Source organism: Delphinapterus leucas, chromosome 3, assembly GCF_059928025.1.
Source record: "Delphinapterus leucas isolate spDelLeu-1000000601 "Yukka" chromosome 3, BTC_Dleu_Yukka2, whole genome shotgun sequence".
Classification (NCBI taxonomy): Eukaryota; Metazoa; Chordata; class Mammalia; order Artiodactyla; family Monodontidae; genus Delphinapterus; species Delphinapterus leucas.
The window spans coordinates 64,485,289-64,502,403 of record NC_143131.1 but is presented as its reverse complement, the minus strand read 5'-3'; the positions used below and the strand labels follow the sequence as shown (position 1 = coordinate 64,502,403).

General features: G+C 32.5%; 1 protein-coding gene across 8 annotated transcripts in view; it reads right to left on the bottom strand.

Moving 5' to 3' along the window:
• TENT2 (terminal nucleotidyltransferase 2) overlaps positions 1 to 17,115 on the bottom strand; it is a 58,322-nt gene that overhangs the window by 21,886 nt on the left and 19,321 nt on the right. For 5 of the 8 annotated variants that reach the window (XM_089909059.1, XM_022593940.3, XM_022593949.3 and 2 more), the window contains 6 exons: positions 11,697 to 11,811; positions 11,514 to 11,605; positions 9,638 to 9,716; positions 7,765 to 7,834; positions 4,251 to 4,327; positions 3,743 to 3,871 (listed from right to left, as the gene is read on the bottom strand). In XM_089909059.1, the coding sequence (XP_089765185.1) occupies positions 3,743 to 3,871; positions 4,251 to 4,327; positions 7,765 to 7,834; positions 9,638 to 9,716; positions 11,514 to 11,605; positions 11,697 to 11,811 (562 nt within the window). The remainder of the gene's footprint in view (positions 1 to 3,742; positions 3,872 to 4,250; positions 4,328 to 7,764; positions 7,835 to 9,637; positions 9,717 to 11,513; positions 11,606 to 11,696; positions 11,812 to 17,115) is intronic. The other 3 variants (XM_022593968.3, XM_022593979.3, XM_089909061.1) reach the window with 3 other exon arrangements.

The window sequence follows — 17,115 nt, the reverse complement described above, 5'->3', positions numbered from 1 at the left end:
TAGTTGGCCCTCCATATCTGAGGTTTCAAATCTACAGATTCAACCAGCTGCAGATCATGTAGTAAGTACTGCAATACATATATACCGAAAAAAATCTGTACATAAGTAGACCCGCACAGTTCAAACCTGTGTTGTTCAAGGGTCAACTGTAATTAAATAAATTCAGTAACAAAGAATCATTACTTGACTTTTAATTTGCTATTTAGCAAAAAAATTTTTAAATGACTCCTGGAATACATTAATGAACACATAATCAACCATTATGACCAATTTACATGGTTTCCAACTATGATTATAAATGTATAAATTTCTACCACATAGTACAAAGTAGGATGCTTTATTTAAATATCTCTTCATCATGCTTTATTCCCAAGTTGAAAACTGGAAACTATAATAAAATAAAATTCCATGATAGTATGGAACGTTCACAGTGTATGACTAAGAATATTAGGGGGAAAAACTCACTCGTTACTTACCAGAATCGCTCTCAGGAAGTAAGGATACATATTTTTTTCCCCAAAGACATTCAAATGCTAAAATTCTAGAAGACCCTACAAATAAACTCAAGTCCCAGTCACTTAATTCTAAAAGTCTCTATATTTGTATAACATTTTTAATGGCTTTTTAATAATTTTCATTATAATATAGAAGTCAAATTGGAAACTCTTATTAGAAATTAGTTTAAGTTTTAAATCTAAAAACCTGAGTTCTATTCCCATGTAACACTGCTAGTAAAATAAAATTATAACTTAAAAAAGGATGAAGAAAAGACTGTAGAAAATTAGAAAAAAAATATTATCTCATTCTAGTTATCTCATAACTAGAATGCTAGGAGAGAAAAATAAGCACAAACCACTGGTATAGGGTCTTTCAGTAGACAAAGAGCTTTTAGAACTAAGCAATTTGGAAGCTTTTGGGGGCAAGGTTATCATTCAAAAACCCCCTACCTTACAACCTTAAAGATTTTAAAACACTCGTCATTAGAGAAGCAGTTAGTGTACCCTGGCAGTTATTTACCAATGTTATCCTGATAGTAACCTCAAAACATTTAGTAGTTTTTCAAATGTTTACTTTATTCCAAACCAACATACACTCTGAAAGAACCTCTCTGTAACAACATCTATTTTGATTTCAAAATTTTGGACTTCAATCTTTTACTTTTCTCTCTCAAAAGCAAAATAAGACAAAAGTTTATTATTGAAGGATATGATCAATAGATAATGCCTTGAATATATTTAATCTATAAGATTTTACTTTGCCTGTAGTTTGGATGAGAGCTTTCTGGTCAGGCCTTCACAAATTTATACACATAAAAGTTAACATACTAATTCATCAAAAGTTAAACTAAAAAAAAAAAAAGCAGACCTTCAACAACACTAAACAACCACTAATTTTGAAAACACAAGAACAATTTTAAAATGCCTAAGAGATACTTCTATACCTGGTAATACGGTAAACATTCCATGAATATTCATTCATATTGTTGTTTCTAACCAACTGACACTTTTGCCTTTATTATTAACTCATAATCTTAAATTGCTATTAAATTCTCTTCTCAATAGGTTTTTCCCTTCATGCTTTCATCAGTCACTTTTTCAAGCATATGTAGTTTGTAACTGACTGCTGAAATTCATTCTAGGAAATGCTTTAATCTTTTCAACCTTTCTACATAGAAAGGACCTGTTTCCCTTCTCTGTTCATGGCAGAAAAGATATTAAAGCATTTAAACAAAACTTAAAGGTCATCTAATCCAACCATTAGTGTTACAGATGAATATTAAAGCCAGAGAGGTAGAATAACTTGGCCAAAATCACACAAACTAGTTCACTGTGGCAGAGCTGGAACTGCTCAATACACCTTGCAGACTCTTGTATGACAAGAAAAGCAATTATTAATACTTATTTCAATCTCTGTAATTTCTTCTGTGGAGTAGGTTAAATCTGCCAAAGTACAGAACTACACAGTAGGTCTGGTTAGCTGATGTCTTTTAACAAACACCTAGAAATGGTTGATGAGAGTGCCATTAATTACTAACCATCTTAGTAAACAGGACCACTTTATCAAGAATAAAATGTTTAACAAAATCTAAACCAAATTTTAACATGATTTCATTACACTGGTAAAATACTAACATTTGAATTTTTAACTTGCTTACAAAACCACCAAGGGGCATCTGTGATTAAAGTACATTTTTCTAAAAAAGCAATCAAATTAAAATGTCTAATGTAACCCAAAAGAATGGAGGGATAGGGCACACATTATGAATGTTCATGCATGTTATATGCTTTAGTCAAATCTAATGTTTAAATCTCAACTAAAAAATGAATAGACACTAGGTGGTAGTACATGAATGTTAGTCTTATTCTTCTTCATATATTCTATATGTATTTTACAAGAAGTATTTCTAATCTATTCAATTTTTAATAAAAGTGAACTGCAATCCACAAGATTGGACAGAGTTCACTAAAAAAGCATCAAAAGTAATGTATGTTTCAGATTGAACTATAAAATTGGACAAAAATGATCAGTGATATATAAAGAAGTATCTAAAGCAGCCAACATCATGTTTCAAATCCTTTTGGAAGGGCAAATCAATCATCAAATTAGTATATATCCAAGACTGTTCAGCAACAAAAATACATGTATTATAATTAGCCTGAAATTCTTTAACAACAAAGAGGAAGATTAACCTTTCTGATGATTACTGATTCACAAAATTTTGGTCCATTTAAACTATTTTAAGTCTCTCTCATTACCTCAAAAAAATTCACCTGATTCCACTGTTCAAATAAAAATATACTCTCTTATGTAATATATTATAAAATATCTACAAATACAGTAATATATAAAGAAAACGAATCCTACTGTCCATAAGTAATAACACCTGATAAATTTTTGGCACATACCTTTTCTGTATTTGTATACATATGAATATATACAAATTCAAGTATAGCTACTGTCTTTTAAATAAAATTGGTATTATGTTGTATATGACATTGTTATCAATATTTTCTTATATCAATAAATATCTTTAAAACATGGTTTTTAATATCTGTATAAATTTCATATTAGGATATATCATAATTAATTTGACCATTCCTCCTACTCTGAAAAACTTAGATTATTTTTAATCTTTCATTATTTCAACAAACACCATGAAAAACAGCCTTATATAAATTCATATGTACATCACTGATTATTTACCTTAGGATAAGTTCCTAGAAATGGAATCACTGAGTCAAAGAGTATAAACATAAATATTACAACAATTGTTTTCTAAACTGTGCAATATTAACCCACAACTTCCTGGTAAATGGTCTTACATTAATATCAAGTCTTTCACCCAATCTCCATGCCAGTTCACAGGAAATAAAAGCTTCTTTAAACCAACAAGAAAATCATTTAATTCCTGTCTCAAGTGAAAAATAAAAAACATGATGAATGGTGCTTGAGCAAGATAATGGGTCCACAATACAGTGGTGAAAGTTCTTTGAATACAAGAGCGAATACAGGAAACTGTCAAAAAATAAAAACACAGTGAAACTTCTTTATAATGTTTTCCAGGGATAACATTACTAAAACATCTCTTCAAAGCAACAAAATAGGAAATGTGGTTGTATGTGCCTTAGAAAAAACTTTTTAAAACAATGATATTTGAATATAAGGTCAACAGGGAAGACACCATAATGAAGTTTAACTGCATTTCCGTTTTAAAAATTGGGAAAAACTCCACAATACTTACTTTGTAAATAGTGCAAAACCATCAATACAAGACTATAGCTGCTTAAAGTACCACGACTGGCATCATTTATCTCATGGTGACTCGCCCACTTCTTAATCACCAGTACTAACGGACGAACTCGATTTTCAACTGAAAGTAAAATTAAAACTTAAAAATGGTAAGATTTTACAGTTTCTTTGAAAGTTTACATTATTTCCGAACTCCATGCCAATAGAAAGAGCAATGCCTCCAGTTATTAAACACTGTTCACCATAAATGTGTCTTACTTCTAAAATGTACTTGTTACCTTTTAAAAATGACCAATTATTAAAATTCATTTTATTGACCTATTACTCTGGTAGTATGTGATTTTAGTGTAGCAACATATTATGTATATGAGAAAATGAGACACACTGTACATAAACACAAAGAGGTATCAGTATTTACTACACACATCTTTATGAAGGAATAAAGAATGAAGGATAAATACAGAAGGTGTTAATTGTTTGGAAATAAACACAAAACTTACGGTATGCATACGTTCTGAGAAGGAATGTGTTTCTTATTCCAACAATATTGTTTACATTCAAGTCGAACTCCACACAACTATTTTAAAAAATGAAAAAAACTTCAGCTCAAATACAAACTAAACTAACTCCCTAGTAACTAAATTCATATCCATCCATCCATCCAATGATACAAAATAGCATGGGCCCAAAGACCTTAAAATGAGACACTACAGAAATAAGAATGAAAACATACTTTTAGTATGATCGGGGGTCTATTAAAGATATAAGATAAGGTTACTGTTGAAGGATCCATAATGTACAAGTAAGGCTTCAATTATTCTTAACAACAAAAAAAAACTTTTAATTTTGTAATCTTTTCCAGATAAACAAAATTATATGGCCAAACACATTTCTGGGCAAGTTATCCCACTAAGTTATATATTCTCAATCAATTTTGAACGACAGCATCATCTGCTTTAAAATAGGAACCAAATAAAGTACAGGTGAAAAAATAAAAGTTCTGTCTACACTTTATATTCCCTCCAAAAGGGTTGCTAAATTATAGTATCATGACAAATTTGGCTACTGACATCTAGGAAGAACTATAACAACCAAACACATAACAGAAGGGACACTTCTTTGAAATCAAAGATATCATGCAGTTCACAATTTAGAAAATATGGCAATAATGGTGGGATACATAAAGAATGTCTAAACTCAAAATAACAAGGACTAACTAATGCATAAGTAACAGGACCATATACTATCAGGTCCAACTTCTGAACAATGAGCCTTTCTGTGAAAAGTGTCTAAAATAAAAACTTAACGAAAGTCCTTTCTATAGCTTTTAACTGTAAAATTTGAAATTTACCTTTTCAGATTTTCTAGTTACGGGAAAAGAAATCCTATAATCTTTCAATTATCCATACACATTAATAAAAATTGATAGTGAAATTAACACTTCAGATATATTTAGCTTTGGGAAGCTTATGGTAACAGTAAAGTTACATTCTTTGTGTTTGTACAAATCTAACACTGAAACCAGTTTGCACTCCCTGTATATAACTCAATAAAGAGGAAAAAAACACTTAGATGGAAACTAGTGTGCAAATAAAAACTTCCAAAAATATGAATTCAGAGCTTTAAAAATATCCACAGTACTTGCTTCAAATTCTACTTCTAGAAATACTGAAGTAACCCTTAATAAGGAAAGAATTTTACGCACAAAATGCTTATTTAAACAGGGAGTGGTTAAGTTAAAGTCAATAAATTCACACAATGAAATACTGTAAAGCAACTGAAAATGAAGCCAGAAGATATTCAATGATAAAAGCAAGTATTCATGATATACTGTTAAGTAACAAAGTACGATTTCAATTTTAATTTTAAAAGCTTTTATGCAGGGCTTCCCTGGTGGCGCAGTGATTAAGAGTCCGCCTGCCAATGCAGGGGACACAGGTTCGTGCCCTGGTCTGGGAAGATCCCACATGTCACGGGGCGGCTGGGCCCGTGAGCCATGGCCGCTGAGCCTGCGCGTCCGGAGCCTGTGCTCCGCAATGAGAGAGGCCACAACAGTCAGAGGCCCGCGTACCGCAAAAAAAAAAAAACCTTTTATGCACTCATACGCATAGAAAAGGGTCTGAAAGGCTTATACTAAAACGTTAACATCAGTTATCTTTGGATGTTAGAAGTGCAGTTGTTTTTTTCCTTAATGGTGTGTATAGAGAAGAATTATAAAATGGTACTTATATAGAATACTTAACAATGAAAAAACCTTGTATAATAATCTTAAATAGAAATAGAATTGTTTATATAACTACATTTTTCAAAACAATTATAATTAGCTAATAGTTTTACTTACATTTACTTTATGTTTTATCTCTCTATATCTTCGTGCTTTAAAAAAAACTTCACCATTAAAAATAGGAAACTCCATCGTTACTTGATAGAAATTCAGTAAATATTTATAGATTAGATGGATGTTTGGATGAATGAGGGGGAAAGTTTGAGCCAGCACTTATCTAAAGATTTGTTTAAAATATATATATTCAGTCAATTCTGATTATTCACAGTAGTTATGTTCTATATAGTCGCTGCAAACACTAAATTAGTGAACAGTGAACCATTGCTCCTAGAGGAAACAAAGGATTAGGTTCCTAGGAGCCTCCAGTCACATTTTCATCAGCGGATCAAGATGTCTCCAGTCACATTTCATTGGGTTGGCCAAAAAGTTTGTTCGGGCTTTTCTATCACATCATATGGAAAAACCCGGACGAATATTTTTGGCAACACTATATTTTATTTTATTTTTTCGTGGTCGCACTGTATGGGATGTGAGATCTTACTCCCCTGACCAGGGATCAAACCTGTGCCCCCTGCAGTGGAAGCACACAGTCTTAACCACTGGACTGCCAGGGAAGTCCCTCCAGTCATATTTTCCTCAACTGATCAATATGTAACTTTGTTTTATGTATGTTTCAACTTAAAGACACCTCATTTAATATACTGTTCATTCAGTAACAGTGAAGTCATTGCAAAGAGCACTGTACTCTACTCGTGCTTGAATGAAGCACATCTAACACACATTATTTCCTCCATATGGCACATCACAGCTTTGTGCAAAAGGACCCTAGACAGTACCTCAGCATTATGTTCCGGACTCACTTTAAGCAGCAAAATCAAGCACAAAAGCACAAAAATGTGAAAAACAGCACTAACTAGACTGTGAAAAGGACATTTGTTTATAGTATGAGAGCTGAAACAAGAAAACAGAGTGTCACATTGTTAAACTCAGTTGGGAACACCTACATCAGGTGACTCAAAATTTTCCCCACTCTGTGCATGTCTATGAATAACCATAAAAGTGTTGCAAATGTTAATTTGGGGGGTTACAAAATATATTTTATCAAGTATGCAAATTCATAAATATGGAATCCATGAATAATGATCAACTGTGTATATACTTATATAATTTCAGTATTACTTTTATAAACTGGGCTAGAAAATGTGATTTATCACAATCCTATATATTTTTTAGAAAATAAATCTTTTTTAACCAATAAAACAAACACCTATTTACATTTTATAAAATGTAAATAGATATTATATAAAAGATTCTAATTCCAATGCCTATAAGAAATCCAGAACCCAAACAAGAATACGTAGATAGATATAATTATATTAGTAACAACCCCCTTTGATATAAATATACATCAAATTTCATTAACTAAGATATGTTCTCAAGAGCACATTTCCAAAAGGCAAGAAGATCATTTAAAACTCTAAAATATAAATACGTATATATTCTTTCAATTGGATAGTCCCAAATACTCAAAACGTCAACCAGAATAACTAAGTACAGTTAAGTATGAACCACTGCTCAAACTATTTTAAAAAATCATTTCAAAAACCAAATCACCTCTAAATGGAGATAAGCTATTACGTGATAGCATACACTTTTTAATTATCTACCTCAGAAGAATACCTAAAAATTATCTAAGGCAACTTAAAAAAAAGAACTCAATAATCACTGACCTGACTTTATCCCTGAACTTCACAATTGGCACTTTTGCTCGAATCAGCTGAGGTCTCTCAATGTAACCAGCTGAAGGATAAAAGATAATATGGATATCTGTAAATGTTTCTCAAATTCATAGTGTTCCAATGCACATTTTTTAAAAGTAATATTTTACTTAGCTAAAACAATTTGAGAAAATATAGTCTTTGAGACAGAAAGCAAAGACAAAAGGACATTATCAAATTCTTCTAAGTTTGGAACTTCCAATACCATGTACAGGACTTTATATATTAATACGTTATTTTCAGAAATGTGATCTAATATTTAATAACATCTATAAAGAATTTCATCAGAGCATTATAAGAGAAGTATCTATGCCAGCAGCAGGGGGATAGCTAAATTCTGGTACAGCACACGGCAAGATATTATGGCAGCCATAGAAATCACATTTACAAAGAATCTTAAATGTGGAAATGTTGGCAACATGATACAGGGGGCAGTGATACATTCAAATAAGTATGATCTGTAAGAGGAAAAACACATATATACGTATTTTTTTATTCCACCAAACTTTAAAAAATGTTTTTTTGTGAGTTGAAATACATGTTCATTGTAGAAAATTAGGAAAACACAGAAATGTACATAAAAAAGAAACTGCGAACTTTTCCCAAAAGAGCAATTTCCTAATGTTTCAACTACAAAAAAACGTAATAACATATTGTAACACTAAAAATTTTCTGTTATAATGCTTCTAACACAAAAATCATAAAATACATCAAGCTTGAAATAGAATTATGTGCAGAAATTCAGTGAGGTTTAATGAAAAATAAGATTAAGAGTTAAAGGTTTTGAGTTCCAAGTACAGGTTCAGACACCAACAAACTATACTCCTCCGGCAAGTTACTAAGCCCACTGATGACCAGTTTCCTTAATTATTAAAAACACTAATTAAAAAGAAAACTTTCATTTGAATTATATGATCTCTTAGCTCCCTTTCACTTTTAATATTTTATGATTTTAATAATAGTTATTAAAAATTCATTTATGGTACAAATTACTCCTTTATTTTACAGACGTAAAATTCAAGTCTACTGAAATAAATCTCTTGATTTGTTTCTTTCCTACGACTGATATGTTATTCAAGGGCAATAACTCATTAAGTGACTTTGTATTTTCCAGCTCAAAGCCTGACACATAAGGAGTATTTGTTAAATAAACAGACAAACTATCTTTCCAACATCACAGTTAGTGTGACTTCAAATGTCCACAATATTCTGTGTAAGTTTAAATAAATTATTTGAGATGGCTTAACATGCGGATTAAAATCTGCTTCGTCAGCTTATTCAAAGAATAAAATCGTACAATAAAATGGCCTAAGTCAATAATTTTGTTTTCTGTTGGAGTAATATATCTGGGCTTCATGTTCAGTGATAATGTTTTTAAAACAAGTAAAGATATATGTCATTGCAAAACAGATGAAATTCTCTCTTCCTCACATGAATACCTATAAGACTTCACCTGTATACTTCTTTTGGCTTGTCAGATACTCTGCATTACAGCTATTTACATTCATGCTTTAGCTTCCCTAATGGTCTACAACCTGTTGAGAAAGAACTGAAGCTTACATATCTTTGAATTCCCCTCTACCTTCAGTGGGACAGCTTACAAGTAAACTCAATAAAGATTTGCTGAATTATACATTTCTGTGTTGAATGGTTTACTCTTCTTTTTAATCAAAAGTTAAAAGGAATTTATTTGGGGAAAAGGATTTACATTATACCTAACCTAACCAGAAAATAAAAAATCCTTACCAGAAAATAAATATAGTGCGAGACATTTTAAATAAATAGTTGTCAAATGACATATGAACGTGAAGCATGTCAGACTTACAAAGTCTAGTACAGAAGTGTTTATGGACTAAGGTGAGGATATGCCGTGCTTCAGTCTTCTGATTTACCTGAAAAAAACACTGAAAAGTTAAAAATAAAGTGTTTTTTCATTATCTTTCTAAACTTAGTGTTTTATTTTCTTAATGTACCTCAACAAAAAGAAAACATAAAGTATACTTTTCATTGGAGTTGTTTTTCAATATACAGTAAATTACATTATTTAAAAGTCAACCTTTATGCTATCTTTTACATCAATATTTCTAAATCAATTTCTGACTTTAAACTTAAAAGCACAATTTTAAAAGAAATACTGAAACAGCCATATGTCATTTTTTCACTTTAGTATATAAATGTAAAAAAACAATCTTCTCCAAGAAAAATAAACAGAATTTTAACTTTCTGTAACATGTTTTATTTCCCTATCTAGACTGTGAGTTGCTTAAAAATAAGATTCAAATCTATGGTGTTTCAGTATGAGTTGTAACAACATGATTCAGACATGTGAATAAGACTAGAGGATTAGTGTGATGTACCTAAGTATAACCTAATTGTATGGGAGAAAGTTTTAATTAAAACTCTAGTATTCTCCACTATGTTTATTATTTCTGAGGGGCTTTTTTCTTTTCTTTTTCAGTTTTCCTTTATATGATTTCAAAGCCTAGAAAAATATCAAGAGTTTCTTTCCTGGAATAAATCTCTTTCTGATTTGCAGTAACTAGAAGTCAATTTTGTTAGTGGACTAACAGGAATAGTAAAAATATATATTACCATTCAACAGAGGTTTTTGTATTTTTTAAGAGGTGGAATATAAGGCATATTAAAATTACACTGAAATTAACTTAATCTTTGGTGATCCAGAAGAGACTTCAGGGCTTCCCTGCTGGTACGGTGGTTAAGAATCCGCCTGCCAATGCAGGGGACACGGGTTCGAGCCCTGGTCCGGGAAGATCCCACATGCCGCAGAGCAACTAAGCCCGTGCACCACAACTACTGAGCCTGCGCTCTAGAGCCTGCGAGGCACAACTACTGAGCCCATGTGCCACAACTACTGAAGCCTGCGTGCCCAGAGCCTGTGCTCCACAATAAGAGAAGCCACCACAATGAGAAGCCCGCTCACTGCAACAAAGAGTAGCCGCTGTTCGTGGCAACGAAGACCCAATGCAGCCAAAAATAAATAAATAAATTTATTAAAAAAAAAAAAAAAGAAGAGACTTCATTCAGCATATTAAAGAGGCTGCTCAGGTCAGCTTAATGAACAACAATTATTGTGGAATTAAGGATACACAAGAGTATCAGTTAACAGGGAATTCAAATAAACATAATACTAAATAGCAAAATTTGGTTGCTAAATAAGAAGAAACAAAGTCAAAATATCAGAGACAATTACGTTAAATCACAGTAGTCTTACTTTAAATTTCAGTGAAATCTCTCTTTTTGAATTCCCAAAATAAGTACTCCAAATCCCATAGTACTTTCAAGGGGAAAACAATAAAGATTAAAAATAGAATCACTGAGAATAGAAATGGAAGGAAATATATCAAGATAAAGAAAAACTCTTCCTCTTTGCTGCATCCTGGTAACATACCCAACCTAATAACATTTCAAAATACAGGCAGAGCTCTTTAAAAACACATAGTGCAACCACCTCACTTTAATAGTTTAGAAATAAATTAATGCTAGAATTTCTGTTACGTTTATTGTGTACATGCCTGAAAAAAAAAAAAAGCAGCAGCATTTCCTGGCTTTCCTTGAATTCTTATAAACAGAGAATTCAAAGAAGCAATTAAACAGGTTTTTTTCCTCAATGACTCTTACATGAAATTTCTTAAATGACTTAACATGAGAAACACACTTGGAATAAATGTTTTATTACTTACTGGTTCCTCTTTAACAACTAGACATAAATCACCATCACTGCTCCGAGTACCAAATCCATTTAAAGAGGACCCAACTAAAAAAAGTCTGCTTTCTAGAGAAACAGAAGAGAATTATAAGGTATTATTTAAAATTTAAAATTGGGATGCATGTACTTAAAGGGCATGCAAAACAAGGAAACATACGTGGAAATATCAGCTGAATTTCTCTCTGCAGCTCTGTTCGACAGAGTTCTTTCTTCTTTAAATCACTTACTTGCTGCTGACATGCTTCAAATAACTCCAGTATCTGCTGACTCAACTTGGATGCACCACAAAAAAAGTAAAAATTTTGTTCAGAAATGTAAAAGTTATTACTGTATTGAGAAATATAAAATTACTCATAGTATTTTTTAAATATATATTATCTCCTTAACACTTTCTAATACAAAACTACCTTTATTCAAGTAACCATAATTACTTAGTAACTGAAATAGTTACCAACTTTTACATAGTAAAGTATCACTGACAAGTCACAGAGAATTCATAATGAGTGTAATTCACAGGTCATCAAACTACAACCTTCAGTTACTGCCTGTTTTTGTATGGGACATGAGCTAAGAATGGTTTTTACATTTTTAAAGGGTTATAAAAACAAACAAAAATATGCAATAGAAACCATATGTGAGTGGCAAAGTCTAAAATATTTACTATCTGGCCTTTTAAAGAAGAAGTTTACGCAACCCCTGGTATTCATACCACAAATACCAAATACAACAGACTTTAGAAGAAAAGTCCCTGGTTGTCTATGCTCATGCAAACCACCCTCTTCCCTATTCTTACAACACCGCCCTGAACCCTGCCTTCCTGTGGCCATCTATGGACAGATCTCCCTGTTTATCTACCTATCTGGTTCACACTTTCCCCTCCAACTGATCTCTTGCCATCACCACAGGTGACACCCTTACCTAAAATGGGCTAAGTATCATAACATACTCCCAGCATTTCTGAACTTCTTTTACTTTAATATTTTTTATCAGTGTTACACTCCCAGAGCCATATCATGGTCTTTACAGTAAAACAGAACTTCTTTACCTCTGAAATTTAAAATTCCAATATACTATCTTGGCTTCAATCTCCTGTCCAATTTTCACTTTCTTACCCTCCTCATACCTTCTCTAGAACCACACAGACCTGGATTCTCTTGAATCCTCCCTTTTCTCCCAACCCAACAGCTCCTGAAATAGCATGATTTCCTTCTCTACGCAGTCTATACCCCACAATGCATCCCTTGAACCACTCATTTTTATCATGCCTTAACAACATTACACCCTTGTCATGCTCTAACAAAATCCTAATTTTAGGTTCACTACAAACAACTACCTTCTCTGCTCTTATATCTGAGTTGCTAACTTAAAAAAAAAATCACAAGATTGATATCTTTCAAATTTATAGTTTAAGAACAAACCTAAGATTGACCCTTAGCATCTCTCAGCAATTACTTCCATGTCTCTGGTTAGATATTGCTTCCTTTTTTCACCATCAGCATTCCAAAATGTTTACACCTTTCCTCAAGTTCCCTACACTTATCTCACTTTCTTTAGCAGATAACTTCACATTAAAGTTTACTAAGAAAACTGAGGATACCAAATGTGACATTCCTCAGCTTCCTAACTACAAACTTGCAAACTACTATCTGTATGAAATCTCATCTCCTTACCTCTCCTGTCAAACTGTCCTCTTCCTCGGTTCAAAGTTAATCTCTCTATCAATACTTCTGTATCCATCCCTTCTGGTAGCCTCTAGGGCACAAATATTCCATCAGTTTTTTGGTCTGTCTTTTGCATTTTCAACCTCTCCCTCTCTAGGCCATTCCCCAAGTCCATGACCAGGCACAAGTCTCACCCATCATTTAAAACAGTTTCTTTTATCATGTTTAGAATACTCATTTTAAGAAGGCAGAGGCAGTCTGGGCAACTTGGCAGTGAAAGAGACATAATTATTTAATATCCCTGAGTAGCCATCACCCCCCCAAAAAGACAAAGCAACTAGGAAAATAAAACAAACAGATCAAACCAAACCAGAACAAAATAAAAATCGCCAACGAATACAGCACAATTGACTATAAATTACTCATGAACCCTAAAATACTGGCAGTTAGGACCCAACACCAATAGCAGCAAGACCCACATGGTATCAGAACATAACAGAAAGAAGACGAAAGGGATCTGGGACAGCCCCAAAGCCAGAACATCCAGAAATCAAACTGCCTAGAGGTACTACTTCCCACCCCCTTCCTTAAATTGGCAGGTCCAACTTGGTGTGGAATAGCAACCAAAACTGGGAGGGAGCTTCACAGGCTACAACTCATAAGTAAATGCAAGAGGATCACACAAAGATCAGAAATCTCAAAACTAAGTGAAACTCCCTTCTAAAACACAGCAACACACCAAGGAGAAATTGCCAGTAAGAGAAATCTAAACTAAGTAGCACAGAGCCATTAGGTGTAAAGGAAAGAAAGTCTAAAACTAGAATGATTCTGACTTCCAGAGGACATCTGACAATGTCTGGAAACAGTTTTGGTTATCATATTTGGGGGAATGGGTACGACAGGGTGGTCACTGGCAACCAGCAGGTAGAGGCCAGGATGCCACTAAACATCCTACAATGCACAGGACAATTCCCCACAGCAAAGATTATCTAACCAAAAACGTTAATACTGTAGAAAGTGAAAAACCCAAACTAGATAAAAGCAGGGAAGGAGAAGAGAAAAGGTCTCAGAAAGTATATTTTTGAATACTACATAGCAACAGAAGAGGATTCCTACAGCCACAAACCTAGCAAAGCTAGCTTATCCTCATCTAAAAGTAGCATAGGAAAAGTCGCCTCACTTAAACAGAAAGGAACTGGAATCTCAAAAAGAGAGGTGAGAATGGGAGGACAGAAAAATAATATTTGAAGAAATAATGTCTAAAAAGGATTCTAGTCAATTCACATACAAAGTTTTTATTAAAAAAATGAGAAGAGTAACATTCCTACAGATAACGAAGCATACCAGAAAGATATGCCCACAAAACTAATGAACATTTTAATATAATATGTAGAACCAAGGCTTTTTCTCTCATGTGTTAATTTCCTAAAAAGATAACTGACTATAAAGTATACATACCAGCAAAAAATAATTGGGAATTTACATTTTTTAAATTATCAAAAGCAGTTAAAAATATGAAATACTTGGAAATATATTAAACAAAAGATATACAAAACCTGTACACTGAAAATTATAAATATTGATGAGAGAAATTAAACACCTAAATAAATGGAGAGATAGAAGAAAAAAGTTGAAGGATTTACCATACCTAACTTCTAGACTTAACCATACAACTATAGTAATCAAAACAGTATAGCCCTGGGAAAAGGAGAGACAAAAATAATAACAAAACAGAATACTGAAATATTTATGAATGAAATGATGACACCTGGAATTTGCTTCAAACTAATAAGGGAGGGAGGTATAGACAAAATAAGATTGGTCAAATGTCAGTAATTGTTAAAGCTTGGTGTTATGAGGATTTATAATACTATATTCTATTTCTGTATATATTTGATACTTTCCATAATAAAAAGCTTTACTTTTAAGAAGCTTTTTTAAAAAGGCATCCATCTTTACAAAAAGACTTGAAAAAGGCTTCCAGTTAGAGTGGTTAATATAAAATTTTAAATGGCGCTTGAATAATTAAGTTTTATCTGCTCAGAGCAGGGTATTAGTGTTAATTAGTATTAATCCACTTAGTATTTGGCCCTGTAGGCCAAATACTGCCTCTGGCCTGTTCTGTAGGGCCAGCAAACTAAAAATGATCAATATATTTTTAAAGCATTGTTTAAAAAAGAAAGAAAAGAAAAGAAAATGTGACGGGGGGCCATGTAGCTCATATATCTAAAATATTTACTAACTGGCCCTTTATAGAAAAAGTTTTGCCAACCCCATGATCTAGAGAATCCGTTAGGCAGATCAAAACTACTACAAGTCAGAGTAGGTACTCAACATTTGTTGAATAACAAAAAGAAATAAATTTCTTGGGAATTCCCTGGTGGTGCAGTGATTAAGACTTGGCGCTTTCACTGCGGTTGCCCAGGTTCAATCCCTGGTCCTGGAACTAAGATACTGCAAGCCGCACAGTGTGGCCAAAAAAAAAAAAGCAAGGAAGAAATTTCTTTACAACAATGCCCAAATGAAATGTTATTATACTTAAAAAATTTTTTCGTCTGAATGATCATGTTCATGTAGAAACATTCACATATGAAAAAATGTATGACTAGGCAGAAAATACGAAATTCCATATATTTGCTCCTCTTCTTTTTTCTACATTCGTAGAACATTTCTTCTCTCTCAAGTACTATTATAATGGAGACCTAGTAGATTGTTATACAAATGAATTTTCCTCCCTATCCAGCAGCCTTATTGATTATCCTACACCAGACATATAGAGTCCAAATAAGACAAAAACTCAAAAGAAATGCACATATATGCTGAAACAAGACTTCTCTTGCTTAAATTTAGAGAAATATTTCAGAAGATGGCTCAATGGTCTTATAATTCTGGAAAAATAGAGGAATGTATGATATGAAATCTCCTTGGCTGAATATCAAGCATCAAATATTTAGATCATATATGTAATAAGCTGACTATGCATAACGGCATTTCAAGACTTTGTTTTTGTTTCATTCGAAAGTAAAGTCTTCCTAATCATTAGTTTAAAAAAAAAAACTATTGCAACAAAGTATCTGTAAAATACATTATTCCTAAAGTTGCTTAAATCTCTACAATACTACCAGTTTAGGCTGCCTGCCAAGATCTATTACTTTAATTTAAAATTAATTATAGAAGATATCTACTTCTCACTGTATATAAAAATTATATCTTCTCAAAATTGTATAAAAAATAAGATTTACATAATAGTTTAAAATATTTAAATTAATATTTGTTCCAAATATCAATGTTCCTTTTTCCTAAAAAATATTATAACCTGTCCTCAAACTCAGGCTCAAACCAAATTACCAATAAAGTTATCGTTGTCTGAGATCAACACAAGATCAACAACTTAAAGACAAGTTAAGTATGGATTTAGATTCAGAAAAGTTTTTAAATGTGTCAGTAAAGAAAGCTTAAGGTATAACTTTTGCATGGTATTCTCAGCAGATTCTCCATTTGTCCCTGTTAGCTGGGTCCCCATGTAAAAGAAAGTGAAAAAACCTTTCAGCTGGGAGTATCAAGACCTGATCACTTACTATAACACATGAAAATTGGTGACAGGGTTTGGGCTAAATATAAGTGCTATCTACAAACAACAAACACAAATTAGCAATGAGCTTTCAAGACAGGAGAAATAAAATTAAATATCGTACAGAAAATAGGTCATTAGTTCACAAACACTTCAACAAAAACTAGCAATTCCTCAGGCTCTCTCATTGCCACAATCTTTGTTACACATGTAACTGTAGAAAAAGCTAGTAACAATTACTGAGTAAAATAAAGCTAGTTATGAAATAAAAGTTTAAATTCATTCTTGATACTGAATTCCCTTTCTCTTCAAATTAAATAAAATAGAATCAGGAAAATGTCATG